We start from the raw sequence: 15,438 nt of genomic DNA, 5'->3' as shown, positions 1-15,438 counted from the left end.
GCTTTTTATTCCCTATAAAGGGTTATTTTTGTGTAAATCACCCCAAGAGCACATCAAGCCAGACTAGTTTATTTATTGTTGGTTTGGGTAGCTTACCAAGCATGTTGGGTTAAAGTTAAACAAAAAGTCACAGCTAGCTTCACTCTCTTTTCCTTCTATTTGGGCTAGCTAGCTGGATCCCGCACGTGAATGTGCAGGTCCAACTCATGACAATGTCTACTTCATCATCGGCCCACTACTCTGGTCGATTATGGCCAATTTGTGTGCCTCTGAAAATTCGTCATTACTTAACCTTATTTTTTCTAATCAGCCAACTGAAACAGTAATAATCAATAAAAGAGCAACAGCACAACTCAAATCCATCGCAAGTCCAACCAAACTGGCGTTACACTCTGGAGTATTACAAGAAACATCAAGTACCACCAAACATTCCAGATTTGGAGTCACAAATAGCTATCAACAACCAATAACCCAGGCGTTCAAACCAAACAAGAGTTCAGCTTTCACTTGTTCTTTCCACCCTCCGGTCATGCATCAGACCAGCAAGCCTTCTATGCTCCCACCCTTCTGAGACTTGCAATTGAGAAACATCATAAATCAGTTCAGGAAAGGAATCAATTCGATCACAGGTGCAATCAGTTCAAAGCAAGCAAGATCATAGATTACCTCGAGTCCGTACTTGGTGGTGATGCCGGGAGTGTTGCCACATCCTGAACACCTCGTGGTCATGGATGGCATGGTCATCCACGGGACACGTGTGGTGCTGGCATCGACTCCATCAACATCACTAGCACGCTGCATGTGTCGCTGCGGAAATCGTGCGGCCAGCCACAAAAGCCTTTCCTGCGGACTCCATCAACATCATTTCAGTACTCCCTCCGTTCGGATTAAATTGACGTGAGTTGTACAGAGAAAGTAGCCTACACAAGTACATGCCTGGCGTCAATTAATAAAGAACAGAGGTAGTACTTCCAAAGACAGGAGGAAACTGCGGAGTCATTTCGGTAAAAGCCTGAAACCTCAGCAAAGCTTAACATCTTAAGATTGGAAGGTGATTTTTGTACCTGATTATCCTGAAGTCTTACATCAGCAAAGCTTAACATCATCCAGCTCCACCGTTGAAATGCATTCACAGTTTTAGGCTGCAGCGAATGGACATGACATGAATAATCAGGTACTTGCCAATTCTCAGAATTTACATAATCATTATTTTCAACTATATGCTGAGAATATTTCATGAAAAATGTAGGTGTACAGCTACAGATAACTGCAGCAGATCAGGGAATTGGTCTCACCTGCAGGCAGTGGCAACCATTAACAGGAAGAAAAGGAGGAGGCCGTGTGAACAGGCCATTGGCTTGGCGACACGGACGCTGGCAGCGCAATCAGGAGCTCCGGTGGACAGCAGCACCACCGGAATAGGAACCTGTGACAAGTCAAATAAATTGTGATGTAATAGTATAAGCTGAAAAGCTTGTAACTGCAGTAACATCACGAAAAGCAGACTGGCTTGTGAATTAAATACAATCACAATTACAGTACCTACATGATTATTACAACCTCCGGTCATGCTTTCACTTGTTGTTATTCCAACCTCCGGTCATGCATCAGACCAGCAGCCTTCTATGCTCACAGCCATCTGAGACTTGCAATTGAGAAACATCATAAATCACTCCAGGAAAGTAATTTATTTGATCACATGTGCAATCAGTTCAAAGCAAGCAAGGTAGATCATAGTTTACCTCGACTCCGTACTTGATGGTGATGCCGGCGAGCGTTGCCATCCTGAACACCTCATTGGTCATGGAAGTCCTGGTCATCGGTATCCTCTCCAGCAACATCACTAGCATGCCGCATCTGCCGCTGCGGAAATCGTGCGGCCATCCACAAAAGCCTATCCTGCTAGTAGCCAAATCGAAATTGGTCAATTCAATATCATTTCGGTAATTACAAAGATAGGAGGAAACTGGGGCTGCAGAAGATTGGAAGGTGTTTTTTCAGCAACTGGTAGCTACATAAGATTGGAAGGTGGTTTTTGTAATTATTAGGAAGACAGTAGGAAACTGGGAATCATTTGCATTTTCAATATCATTACAGTAATTACAAAGACGGGAGGATACTGATGCTTTGATCCAAATGATTTCAGATGAACTAAAACAGATTAAAAAGAGTAGAAATGACTTGGACAAAGAGATATTTCTGAAGTCTTGTAAATAGCACCACCAATATTAGCAAAAGCATACCAATTAATAAGTGAAGCTACTTGGTGAAGCATACCAATGGACACCAGCAGCTTCAGCTCGGTGGCACGGATAGAGGCAGCAGCTCTGGTGGACAGCAACACCACCACGCTTTTGGAACATCGGGATTATAAAAGCTCTCCCCTGAAACATAAACCAATAAGTTTCTTCAGTTGCTTCCGGAGACAGATAACATGTATATAAGCATTCAATGGCAAAACAGATAAAAGAAAGTACAAAAAAAAAGATAAGAAACGCTTCTGAAGTCTTGTAATTATCTCCACAAGTATTAGCTTGATGCTTACAAACCAATGTGTAAGCTTATACTCAAACTGAGTACGATCCAGGTAGGTGCAGAATATCTAGAATAGCTCATGAACAAACAGCCAAGTACGTACAGCGAGGATATCAAACTCTGCGTGTGTGTGAAGGCTAAAAGATAATTTACTAGATGGTCAGGTCAACTTTTTATTTTCATTGGAGAGCAAATATCGGGCAGATACAACCAGAACAGCACTGGATGTTGACTGGACAGGGAACACCTTTACATCACAGCAAGGTAGTAAACAATACGGAACCTCACTCCAACGCAAAGCATACATTGCACAGTCCAAGGAAAATAGAGAGTACCTGAGAAAGAGAAATAGAGACCTTCCGATGGGGGACGCAGTGTTGTAGGAGAGGTCCCAGTCATAGAAAACAGGGGCAGCTCTCGGCTACACAGACAGTGCTGGCAGCACCATCAGGAGCTGCGGTAGATAGCATCATCACCACCGGAATAGGAACCTGAGACAAGTCGAATCAATTGTGATGTAATAATATACAAACTGGAAAGCATGTAATTGCATTTACATGAAAAGCACCTTGACTTGTGAATTAAATACAAGCACAATGAAGGCCAGCTACACGAGGATTACAAGGAACACCCAGAAAATTCATGATCAGATCCTAAAAGTGATTTGCAATCCTGGGATGTGCACAAGTTACAGAAGAAGTCGAGGAGTACTAGATGGTGAAAACGTATGGTCAAATTTTAATCACGCAATTGAGGAGGCTACAGAGGTGCTTCATGCTATTGAAGCATATAAGGTTAAAAAGAAATATTGAAGCATCATGAAATTTGAGAAGGTCGAATTACATTTGGCCAAGCATTTAAAGCATGTCTGAACCCAAACATTTAGGATGATGCTAGATCATCAGTGTGCTCGAGTTATTTTGGATGGAAAAGAAGCAAGTTGTCTAGGTTAAAGCTTCAGCCTTGGTCAGGTTTAAGCTTGACACTGATCGAGTCCACGAAACAACAAGTTAAATTTAAAAAAAAACAAGAGTACAGGGGTCACCAAAACCCAGAAAGTATAGGGATCACAAGGCCAATTCGAGGTCACAGCTATACTCGTATGCAGAGGAAAATCGTGGGGAAGTGTTTGTCGTACCTGCACGTCGGTGCAGGCGAGGCAGAACTTTCGCCGGCCTTGCAGACGTCCCTGTAGTGCTGGCCAGCGCCAGGTCGACGCTGGCAGCAGCTCGGGGGGTGTAGCATGGCCACCACCGGAGCCGGGAACGAAGCAGCCACGGTAGACTGCAGCAGCCTCCCCCGTCCCTGCACATACACAGCACAGCAGAAGAAAGTGAGCAAATTTGTAGAGCTCAACAGAAACAAGCTCAAGCTCTGCTGATGCATAACACATGAGTGTGCTCGAATTATATATAGAGTAGGGTGGGAAAATGCTGGTGGAAACGAATCTGAATATCCAAGTTCATCTAGATGCTCTCACGAATCAGAAGCAAGCAACTATAGTGGAGTACATCTAAAGAAGCGCTCATGGATCAAAGATGGGAGAGGGCAGCATTTGGCACCACAGCAAGTAAGTAGAAAAGAAACGTCTTGTGTTTTTAACACCTTCCTGGCAGAATGGATTTGAATTGTCCAAGGGGAGGGAGTGTTTGCCGTACCTGCACGTCGTCGTGGCCGGTGCGCGCGGACGAGGCAGACTTTGCCGCTCCCTGCCCGAAGCTCCCCCTCCCCTCGCCGAGCTTGCAGGCGTCCCTGCGGTGGTGGCTAGCAGCAGGTCGGGTGCAGCATGGCCGGCACCGGAGCCGGAACGAGGGGAAGGGACAGGGTTGAGTGGGCAGGCAGGGCCAAGACTGCAGCAGCCTCCCGTCCCTGCACATACACATCACAGCATTCGAAAGTGAGCAAGTTAGTACAGCTCAACAGCACAAACAACAAGTGCTGGAATTTGTCTTGGATGATTACAGAGTAGGGGGGGAAATTAAAAATGCTACTCCCTCCGTTCTCTTTTAATTGACTCAAATTTAGTACAAAGTTGTACTAAATCTGAGTCAATTAAAAAAGAACGGAGGGAGTACTACTGGAACCGAATCTGAATATGAAAGTTCATCTAGATCCTCTGACGAAGCAGCAGTCATTGGATCTAGCATGAGAGAGGGCGGGCGGGCAGCATTTGGGACCCTGGATTCAAGATGGCACCGCAGCAAGCAAGTTTTTAAAGAAGAAGAAAACGTCCGTGTCTTTGAACACTCTCCTGGCAGATGCAGAACAGAGTCGAATCGTCCAAGGAGGTGGGGGGAGTGTGAAGAGAGAGTGGAGTGGAGAGGAGGAATTGGTCACCGTGGCCAGCATCTTCTTGTCGCCGCGGATCTGGCGGGCGGCGAGCGGCGGGAGGAACTTGGCCGCACCTGCTCCGGATCCTGCTGCGTGCGGATGGCGCGAGGCGGCGAGGCTAGGCCGACGGAGCGCCGCACGCGCGCTCCGGCGAGCGAGCCCGCCTCGTCGACGGCAACGGCACCGCCTCTGGCTGTGTGGGGTGGAGCGCAGAGGGAGAGGGAGGGTGGGGTGGGGGTTAGCTAGCTAGGGTTTCTTTATTGGGTTGGGAAGAAATCGAATGAATCGAATCGATCGAAATGGGGATGGGGATGGGTTGGTTGGGGACGGCGCGTGTCTTGTTCCACTTCGGCGCGCGTCAGACGACCGGGATTGCTCCATGGTCCAGCGAGCGGTAGCAGCCGTCTCGGGCAAAGGCTCATGCACACCGAGGAGGTACGTACAGTACATCTTAACCTGAGCTGTGGCATCCTTCTACCTCGCGTGCGTGCGTGCGTGATTCAATTCTAGTTGTTGTTTTGCTGCGCGCGCAAATATTTCGCGACATCAAGGATTTAGCGATTCCCAGCTCACAAGACGACGGCACACACGAGCGAGAGCCGCGCCAAACAAGCAACGCGAGCACCGATCAGTTGGGCGGCGCGCTGAGCACGAAGCGGCGCACGACGCGGACCAGCTCACCCGCCGCCTCGCCATGTGGCTCGAACACCGAGAACCCATGGCCCTGCCCTGCAAACTCCACCAGCTCCGCGCGTTTGCCGGCGGCCTTGAGCCGAGCGACGTAGTCCGCGCTCCGGTCGACAAGCATGTCGCCGCCGCCTACCGCGACGAGCACCGGCGGGAGGTCCACGCCGTCCAGCGGGGGGCTCTCCGGGCCGAACGGGTTCGCCGCCGGGTGGTCCCTGCTCGCGCCCGCCGGCAGCGCCAGCCTCCACATCTGGTCGTACAGCTCGAGCGTCAGGAACACCCCAGCCGGGCACGCCGCCTCCGACGCCGTCCTCCGCTCGCCCCCGAAGTACGGCCAGAGGAGCACGTACCCGGCGATCCGGACAGGGCCGGCGTCCAGCGCGCCCGATCCCACGCGGACGGCCACGTGGTGCGCGATGTTCGCGCCCGCCGAGTCGCCCGACACGAACACGCGCCCGAGGTCCGCCGGTCCCGCGAGGAGGCACCCGTCCATGGCTTGGCCGCGCAGCCAGGAGAAGAGGGTGTCGACGTCCTCGAGCGCCGCGGGCAGGCGGTGCTCCGGCGCGAGGCGGTAGTCGACGGAGAGCACGACGGCGGGGAGCTCGGCGGCGAGGCGGAGGCAGGCGTCGTGGAAGCCGGGCATGGCGAAACTGCCCCCGCAGAAGCCGCCGCCGTGGAAGTAGACGAGCACCGGCAGCTTCTTGCCCGCGTCGGTGGACGGGACGTACATGCGCAGGCGCAGGTTGCGGGTCTCGTCGTAGGTGACGTCCTTCCACGGGACAGGAGACGTGGTCTGCGATGGCGTACCGGGGAGGACGAGGGGCGGCACGGCCCGCTGCACGGTGCCGTCGCTGAGGAGCTGGACCATGCCGAGGCAGTCCTCGACCACGCGCGGCGGCGCGTCACCGGAGATGGCGGAGGCCGGCGAGGGGGAAGAGGCCATCTTGTCTTGGCAGTGTAGCTAGTGATGGTGCTTTTGTGTTTTGTGGGTGAGTCGCGAGGTTAGGGCCATTTAAATAGCAGCAACTGTATACGAGCTCTCAAGTATTGACTCAGCCTGTGGCTCGGATGTAAACTCTAGCTTCGTTTTTTGTTATGTTCCCGAGTTCATTCGGGGATCCTCTCACAATGGGGAGTATCATATAGTACTATCATGCATATAATACTAGTGTGTGATACTATCTTTACAATGCATAATATCATGTAGTAGTATCATAAGTTAATTATATTTAGTGATTTGTAGAATCTCAATGCAAAAGTGTGTACAAAATTGATTTGACATTAATTTTTCTAATTCTACGTGCTATGATACAGTATCTACCTATGATACTAATACTATCATTTTTTCTTCATTTATTAATGTGACACATCGGCTTTTGCATGCATGTGATGCGTGATACTAGTTATGATACTCCCATTGTGGGTAGTCTACTAGACCTAGAATTCGAGCGAGCTGAGCCAGTTCGGTTCGACTCCTAAAACGGTCAACTAGTGAGTTAGCTTGATTCGACTTCTTTAGTAATTAAGTTTTTTTTAAAAAAAATTGTACTAAGTTAACTAAACTATTACAAAGTTTATACTGAGTCACGAATACATATTTTGTATCCGAGGGAGTAGTACAAAAAGCTTAAAATACAATTATTTTTACCCGAAATCTTCCGAGCGCAGGCTGCGCTCAATCGGCGTCTCGAGCGCACGCGCTAAACAACAAAACCGGCTCCTCCAGAAGAACCTACCCGCGTCGTCAACCCTTCACCGTCTCCCTAACCTTGCTTCTCTCCCCGATTTCCTTCCGGATGGTGCTCCCGCGTAGCCATGGTGCACTTCCTCCCGCGCATCGCCAGCCGCAGCCTCGCATATGCCTCCGGTTCCCTTCGTTGGCGTGCTCCAGAGTCCATATTCCCCGCGACGCGCGCAGCCCAGGAACCGTCCTTGGCGGCGTCTCTTCACCGGAGCGGATCCCTGTGTCCGCCTACCCGAGGCAGTGTCGCGACACCTGCGTGGTGCTTCTTCCTGAAGCGGCCGGCTCCATTCGACAATGACCCATCACAGGATGGAGTCGGTGGCCACCCAAGGTTTTGGTTACCGGTTAATTTACCGAGGTTACCGGCCGGTTACCACATTTCCCAGCCCCCTCCGGTAAATGGGCTTCTCGGCCAAAAAAATTCGGCCCGGTTTGAATTTGGGCTTAGCCCAAAAACGTGCAGTTGAACCCTACACACTTGCTCGATCTCACCCCATCGCAGCCGAACCCTCACGCTCCCTCCTCGCGTTCTGACCTTGGTAGGCGGTAACCAACTAAATTCAAATTTTCTCAACATTTGAATTCAAATTTTGGTTTCAGATCTCGTGCGGTATTTAAGTGGTTACCACCGGTAACCATGGTTACCGGCAATCCCAGTCCCCTCTGAGAAAATTATCAAACCGGTATCCAAAACAACCCCCGTGCGGCAGTTTTATGGAGAAAGGGTCAAAGGAGATTATCTCTTCGTTATTTTGCTTGAAGACCCGTGGATTGGCAGGAATTTCAAAAATAGGCTACAACCTTTTTTGTGATTTGTGTCTAGGTAGACCTTTTTTAGATAGAACCTGCATTTTGCCTACACCGTGACAAAGTTGCATATAAAAACTTTAATTTTCCCTCCACCTTGTTTTTTTGAAACGGGCAAAAAAGCTTTTGCCTTATTAAGTTGCTTATAATATTGTTTATCAATGCTTATAAATTGCCTTTCACCGTGACCATATTACTTGAAATTTGCCTTCTATCACGATTAAGTTGTTCTTTTTTTTTTTACTGGTTGACAATTTTCGTCCTCCCTGCGCCAATGTATGCCACCCCTGGGATTCGAGGTCCCCACCCGCAGGAACATATGATCGGATGGATTCGTTGTGAAACTCCCCCATGTGCTCTAGACTTTCCACGAGTCCCGCGCTGGAGTTCCCCGAGCACCTGTTCAGACTTTCCCTAGTGTCACTCCGGACTTCCATTTGTTATTGAGAAGTTACATAGAGTATACCTTAGTTGTAATTTTTCCTAGCAAAAAATTGTTACCAAATTGTCAAGTTCCCTTTCGCGGCTGCGAAAGTTGCCTACTACTGGTGTGAAGTTGCTTGTCGTTGTTATAAAGCTGCCTACCGCAACACTGAACTTGCTTCATGCTTATGTGAAGTTGCCTCGTGGTGACGCGAAGTTGCCTACCTGTGATGTGAGGTTGCCTATGCTGTTTTGGAGTTGCCTACAGATGCATTACATCGGGTTGTCATGAAGATTATACCCATCACTGCTGTAAGGGGGCCTACACCACTGACAAATATTAATGTCGTTGTTAATGTTAAATTATCTACTGCCGTTTTAAAATTCCGTACCCGCTTTTGTGAAGTTTCCTACGTGCCGAGGGGCTTACAATATTTGACAAATATTGCAGCCAATTTAGGAACGGTGAAAAGCAACTAGTTCAACAAAGTTGCGAGGCTGACTCGGCTCGTGTCAGCGAGGCCACAACTAACTCCTGGCATGGTGGCAATTTCGGAAAGCAGCGTTGGCAATGCCAAAGCCGCTAAATTTGGGTGGGAGGGGGTGACGGTGGTGGCATCGAGTGGGAGATGTGCCAGTATGTAGGGCTATGAATGTGTTCCTCGTCGGCAGCGAGGTTTGCGATGCCATGCCCAGCAATGACGATACTACCTTCGGGTACGACCAAACCTTCTTGTATTGGATCATGGACACTAATTGTCTCAAAAAGGAGATTTATCTAAAGTTGGATTTATCTGTATAATAAATTACATCCTTTTTGAGATAATTAGATAAATCTGCAACATCCTTTTTGAGATAAATCCAACTTTAGATAAATCTTTTGAGATAAATCTCTTACATCCTTTTTGAGATGCTACTAATTGTGTATTTAAATAAAACTAATTGTATTGGATCATGGACACTAATTGTATATTTAAATAAAACTTGGACCATTTCCAAGTCGAACCAGTTCAAAATCGAAAGAGTGATACTCCCTGGTAGCACTCACATTACATCAGACTCCGTGGTAGCATTTACATGTACATCAGATTGTACCTTTACACTCTGCTTTTTGGATATTATTATTTCAAACCAGGACTCATGGACCCCTTGTGTTTTTGAGTAAAAAGCTTCATATGCTAAACCAAAAAAATCAAAATTTCTCGGACCAAAGGTGGAGTACATGAACAATTGCATTGGTTTGGTAAAACTGCCAGCAAATCAGCTCTGCATGGTAAAATAATTGGACTTGTTTCCATGCTTCCGCAAAGTTTATAGAAATGAACCATGTGGCATGAATGATAGGTAATTATCCAGACGTACGTATAACTTGATGTGGCAAGCTATGCTCCGGTATGCTGGATGAAAGAAACGAAAAGCAAGTTTAGTTTCTTCCCCAATTCAACAAGCTAGCTAGCCTGACAGGCGATCTTCTGGATTGCAATACACCCTAAACTGCATGTTGCGGAATACATTGGGCCGTTGAACCCTTCAGGAAATACCTTCTCCAAAACAAAGATTAATCTGCACGCTTGCTGCTAAACCACAAAAATCAAGATTTCTCGTGACCAAAGATGGAGTATATGTACAATAGCATTGCTTTGGACAAACTGCCTGCAAATCAGCTCTGCATGGTAAAATAATCCGACATATTTCCCTTCTTCCCCAAAGCTTATAGAAATGAACAATGTAGCATGAATGATAGGTAATTCTCCAAATGTATAACTTGATGTGGCAAGCTATGCTCGGTAGGCTGGATGAAAGAGACGAAAATCATGGAGTAACTTAGGATTTAGTTTTGCTTCTATCTCGACATAATGGAAAGTGGGATACATCATAATTCAGGATTTTTTTCAAGAATTATATTTCTGTTCGAATTGAAGAATTACGCAAAACTATAACCCAGAAAGAGTACAGGATGGGCAGAAGATGACTGAAATATATGTCGTGGGTTGTACAACCACACCTCGAACCAACCACACTAATATAGGTTTCTTATGGCATTACACGGTTAATAAGAGAAGGATCAATCACCAGATCTAAACATTTTAAATGTTTCTGGAACTAACATGAGGACAAAAGGGAAATTACAAGGCTAATGAATTTCTGAACTCCTCCAATACAAACCGCTCATTCTAGATGTGTGAAGTCTCCTCAATGTGGCTGAAGAGAGCATTGGGAAATTGATTCCCATGTCTGCATTACCCACACTTCAATTAGTTTGCAACATATATTTTAATATAAATATGTTCCAACCAAGTGGACAAAAAATACAGAATATAAGCATGTGATCCAAGCTGCAGTGGTACCTTGTTCTCATTTACGAAACGGCAGATACCGAAATTTTGACAAACATACTCAAGCTAGTGGGTCAAGCAATGATAGTTGCAGAAAGAAATGTACACATTTAATGCACATATTGGTTCACTTGAAACTGCATTCCAAAGAACATGTAAAAACTTTACTGGAAGAAACAGCATATCAGCGAGCAAAGTATGCAGGCTGGTTGGGGCAGGATTGTCGAAGGTAGAACCAGATTTGAGGCCACAATTGGCTCCATAAGCCAACCATTGCGATACAAAGAATATGATGATTGCACAAGAGAGTTACTATAATTCATCTTGGGATACGCTATGTAGACAAAACGAAATAGAGAGCAGCATGACTTATCCATGTAAGAGTAATGTCTTGCATTATCAGAAAGATGGCCACATAGTTATATGTTTGTAAAATGAAACATCACTTCCTTTGTTCCCTTTTAGAAGATATTTTCACAAGCTTAATTGGCTTGCCAAAACATCTTATAAATAGGAATGGAGGGATTATTTGGCAACAAATAATCTTACAACTTGAAGTGCTCGATCAGAGCTTTGCTAGCAAGGTCTCGTTTCAAGAAGGCACCTAAAAATTCGGAGATGGTGAAACTCCTGTACTTTGGTGGGTTTTCTGAAGTAGCTAGCTCTAGCAATGGTCCATAAAAGACTGACTCTCCTGTCTTTCCAGGATTGAAAAAGATCCCAATAGATACTCTGGCTTCTTCGCACGGATTCATTACCACTCTGTGTTCCACACTCTTGTACTTATCATTGGACATTATCTGATAAAAGGATATGTAAGAAAAAAAATCTGCAGAGAAGATATGTGCCACTCGAAGTTGTGCACCATGTTTACAAATGAAACTTACTAGTTTATATACATGTTGCGTGTTTAATAGTCTAGTCCGACAATTTTTCAAACACTACAAAATAATTTAACAAACAAAACATCATCTTTTTCATTGTGGGCTACTTTCCAGCTTCATAAATCATAAAATTATTAATAACATGAAAGAAGATGGTAGTTCGTGCAGATTAACAAAAATCATATTGAGTGTTCCACCGAATCTGATGAAACAAAAGAAGTTGACCCACATTTACAAATCATGTTGCTTCTGTTGATGGACGACCGAGTCAATAGTTTCTTACAATAAAGCTAGCTAGTGAATTGCAGGTTACCAATTATTATAGGTGGTGAATTGTTGAACAATTGTTTAGTTACATTTATTAAGCATGTACCTTTTTGAAACTATTGATGATAATGCAGTCAAGATTGTCTAGGGTGGTGACGGCTATTGCGGCGGAATCAGTTGATAGATCATCACTTTGGTGTATCTACCGGGAGATCCAAGAACTTCTAAGGTTTCACCCAGATATTAGAATCCAGAAAGTAGACCGTGAGTGTAATAAGGTAGCGCATGTATTAGCGCAATTAGGCAAGTCTGGTTTTAGTGGTTCTTTACGTGATTCAGCCCCAGCATGTGCGTTAGAGTTGATCACAAACGATTGTAAGGGTTAAGGTGTGCCTTAGTTTGTACGAACACTTTGTAATCACTGGGCAGCAGGTTTCTTACGTACTCTTTTCCTTACCAGGCTACCTAAGGGGACTGGAAGGTTTTTAATGAGGCGACCTGCTGCTATTTTAATATATGTGTTCTTATACCTAAAAAAAAAAAGATTGTCTAGGACATAGAAACGTGTAATGTTGATTAGTTTGGAGGTTCATAACACAGTATGAACTATTTGCTAATAGTAAAATTCATCCATTGCCCTTAACTAGCGCAACTCCAACTCAAGATGTGTGTTTGGCTTCATTGACTAAATAAAAATTGTTGAACTGCCCTATATTAAAAAAAAACGAACATGTGGAAATTGTTGAGCAAGCTGATGTACACATGTTGTTGATTCATCAGGTTTTGCAGAATTGATAGAATACATGTTGTAGTGTGTAGGTAATTCAAATATAGCTAGGATCCATCAAGTTGTTACAGACTTTATTTAGAAAGTAAATTCAGTGGCCGGGGAGCATTTGGGGACTAGCAGAGTGCATTTTACCTGCAAGAGATCGCCGACATTGATCACGAGGGCGCCGGGTACAGGTTCCGCGTTCACCCAGTAGCTCTGCCCGTCTTGGTTGGTGTGCTTCACCTGCAGGCCGCCGACGCGATCCTGCGCAAGGACGGTGAGCACGCCGGGGTCGGTGTGCGGGACTAGTCCCATGGTGCGATCAGGCTCGGGGCACACAGGGTAGTAGTGGCACACCATGAGTTTCCCGTCGAGGCAGGAAGCCTCCTCGAGCGTCGCCTCCGGCAGACCGAGCCCCTCGCAGAGCAGCAACATCACGGCGCGGGCAACGGCCGTGGCGTGCGCTTCCCAGTCGACGATCTCGGAGCGGCAAACCGGCGGGATCCGCTCCGCTTCGCAGCGCGTAGGCCCGAATCCCAGCTGGATGGTGTCGCGCCAGCTCGCGGCGGGGGAGCGGAACAGGTCCACGTTGGAGAAGTAGGAGACCCCGCTGTCCATGGCGCGGCCGTAGTGCGCGGCGCGCTCGGTGGCAGGGAGCTCGTGGAAGGCGCGCACCGCGGCGAGGGCCTTTCCGGGGTAGTCGGAGGGGACGAGGGCGTCGTGGTTGACGAGGTAGAAGAAGCCCCAGTCGCGGGCGGCCTCCGCGGCGGCGGCGGCGGCGAGGGGCGCGGGGAGGGAGAGGTCAACGACGGGGATGGAGACGCCGGGAAGAGCGAGCGGGATGGAGGCGTAGGGGTCCGGGTGGACGAAGAGGTCCGGGACGGTGGAGACGCCGGACTCGACGAGGCCGCGGACGCCCGTGCGGGACTCGTCGAAGGCCTTGAGGAGCGCGGCGCGGCCGGATTCAGGGGCGGCCGCGGCGGTGGAGGATGCCATGGCTGTGGAGTTGCGTGCGTGCGTCAGTTGACTTGGAAAGCAGAGGGATAGAGCTGAGAAGGCTGCAAGTGAGCTTGGCGGGAATTCCTCGTGGGCTTCATTTGGCCATTTGCACAAAAATAACCCAAAACTTAAAGAAAAGCACAGATTGACCCTCCGACGAAACTATTTCACCCATCTAACCCTTTTGTGTGGTGCCCCACACATCGGCGTCACACATGCCAGTGTGGCGCCCCTCCTGCCGGCGCCACACACCCAGCCGACGTGGCGCCATCGACGCTGAGCTGGTCCGCCGATCCGACGTGGCAGCATGTGTGGCGCCCCTCCCAACGGCGCCACACATGCCCTTACAATTGCCCAAAACATACTGTGAGACAATTCTTCTGGGACTTAGCCGTTTTGGCGAGGCTCTATGTGTGGCGCCGATGCCACGGGCGCCACACTAGCATGTTCCTCCTCCTTAAGTGTGGCGCCCGCGCCCGCCCCCAGCCCGACCCTCTTCTTCTTCTCTGTTTCTTCAAGACTCCAAGGTGGCCGGCGGTTCCTCCTCCTCCCTCCCTCTCCCCCCCAACAAATCGGCCACAAATTCGTCAGATCTGACCGGCCAATCTCTTCCCCATCCATTCCTCAAGGTAATCCCCTTCGAATCCCTCACATTCATCCACTAATTTCATAGATCTTGCTAGATTTGTACATGAACCCTAGACATGGAAATTAGATTTGAAATGGCTATGTATGTGTTGAATGTGTATGTGTAGGAACCCTAGATATGTAGGAACCCTAGATATGTAGGAACCCTAGATGTGTTGAATGAAATTTTACATGTATGTGTTGAAACCCTATGTATGTATGTGTTGAAATGTCTAATATTTGCCTAGCAAATGCATTCAAATTTGTTACATATGCCTATTATTTGTGATGGAATAACTCATATTTGAACCAAATATTTGTTGGAACCCTAGATATGAATGTATGTGTGTATGTATAGAACCTTATGTATGTATGTGGTGAAAGGCAAAATTGGAACTTAGCTAATGCATTCTATTGTCTTACATATGTCTATTATGTGCCTAGGAATGGTATGTCTTACGAAATTCATATGTGTGATGTATTTGGATATGAATTCTCATGTATGTGTGATGTATAGGTGATTCGAAAGTTAGATATATTCTCATGTATGTGTTGCTCATTTTTGTTAGTGGAATGACTCATAATATGGTTGTGTAAACATGTAGGATGGTGTGACTTCTGGATGAAGAGTACGACAGGGAGCACCGGGCTGTTCATATGACGGAGAGGGGAACGGATCTTCACCCTTTGAAGATTCGTTACCATGGCACAGTGGATATACCGTATGACGAGAGGTACACGGAGTTCATCCATCCTACCGGTCTTATGCCGTTCATATCCCTTGTAAGCCGTGGGGGGCCGAACATGAACCCCTCGGCACTCACCGCCCTTGTCGACCGGTGGAAGCCGGAGACTCACACCTTCCACTTGAGGGCCGGCGAGATGGCCCCTACTCTCCAGGATGTTTCCATGATCCTTGGACTACCTATTCGAGGCGAGCCACTGTGTATGAACACGGCTTCGATGGGTGGCGCCAGCGAGATGGAGGCGCTTATTGGCAGGGTTCCTCCGGCGCCAGCAAATCCA

The 15,438-nt window shown here is 47.5% G+C and overlaps 2 protein-coding genes and 1 long non-coding RNA gene across 9 annotated transcripts; all 3 read right to left on the bottom strand.

Moving 5' to 3' along the window:
- Positions 1-333: 333 nt before the first annotated feature.
- On the bottom strand, positions 334-3,832 carry LOC124673264. 7 transcript variants are annotated; one of them, XR_006992753.1, is made up of 9 exons: positions 3,674-3,832; positions 2,871-3,026; positions 2,244-2,384; positions 1,743-1,902; positions 1,547-1,639; positions 1,296-1,426; positions 1,065-1,142; positions 667-920; positions 334-573 (listed from the first exon to the last, which is right to left on the bottom strand). It is a non-coding gene; the product is annotated as an uncharacterized LOC124673264 (long non-coding RNA). The 7 variants fall into 7 exon arrangements; XR_006992756.1 differs by having other exon boundaries at positions 1,547-1,645; positions 1,743-1,899; XR_006992752.1 differs by having other exon boundaries at positions 1,543-1,639; positions 1,743-1,899.
- Positions 3,833-5,494: 1,662 nt separating this feature from the next.
- On the bottom strand, positions 5,495-6,496 carry LOC124708015 (probable carboxylesterase 15). Its single transcript, XM_047239709.1, has one exon. It carries the CDS (start codon positions 6,494-6,496, stop codon positions 5,495-5,497), a length of 1,002 nt encoding a protein of 333 aa, XP_047095665.1.
- A 4,775-nt stretch (positions 6,497-11,271) lies between these two features.
- LOC124673253 (1-aminocyclopropane-1-carboxylate oxidase homolog 3-like) lies at positions 11,272-13,794 on the bottom strand. The gene is made up of 2 exons (XM_047209375.1): positions 12,937-13,794; positions 11,272-11,663 (listed from the first exon to the last, which is right to left on the bottom strand). The coding sequence occupies exons 1-2, from the start codon at positions 13,780-13,782 to the stop codon at positions 11,409-11,411; spliced, it is 1,101 nt and encodes a 366-aa protein (XP_047065331.1). The 5' UTR covers positions 13,783-13,794; the 3' UTR covers positions 11,272-11,408.
- Positions 13,795-15,438: the final 1,644 nt, after the last annotated feature.

The sequence above is a fragment of the Lolium rigidum genome, chromosome 1 (assembly GCF_022539505.1).
Source record: "Lolium rigidum isolate FL_2022 chromosome 1, APGP_CSIRO_Lrig_0.1, whole genome shotgun sequence".
NCBI lineage: Eukaryota > Viridiplantae > Streptophyta > Magnoliopsida > Poales > Poaceae > Lolium > Lolium rigidum.
The sequence above is the reverse complement of the archived record's forward strand: the minus strand, read 5'-3'. Positions and strand labels throughout refer to the sequence as shown.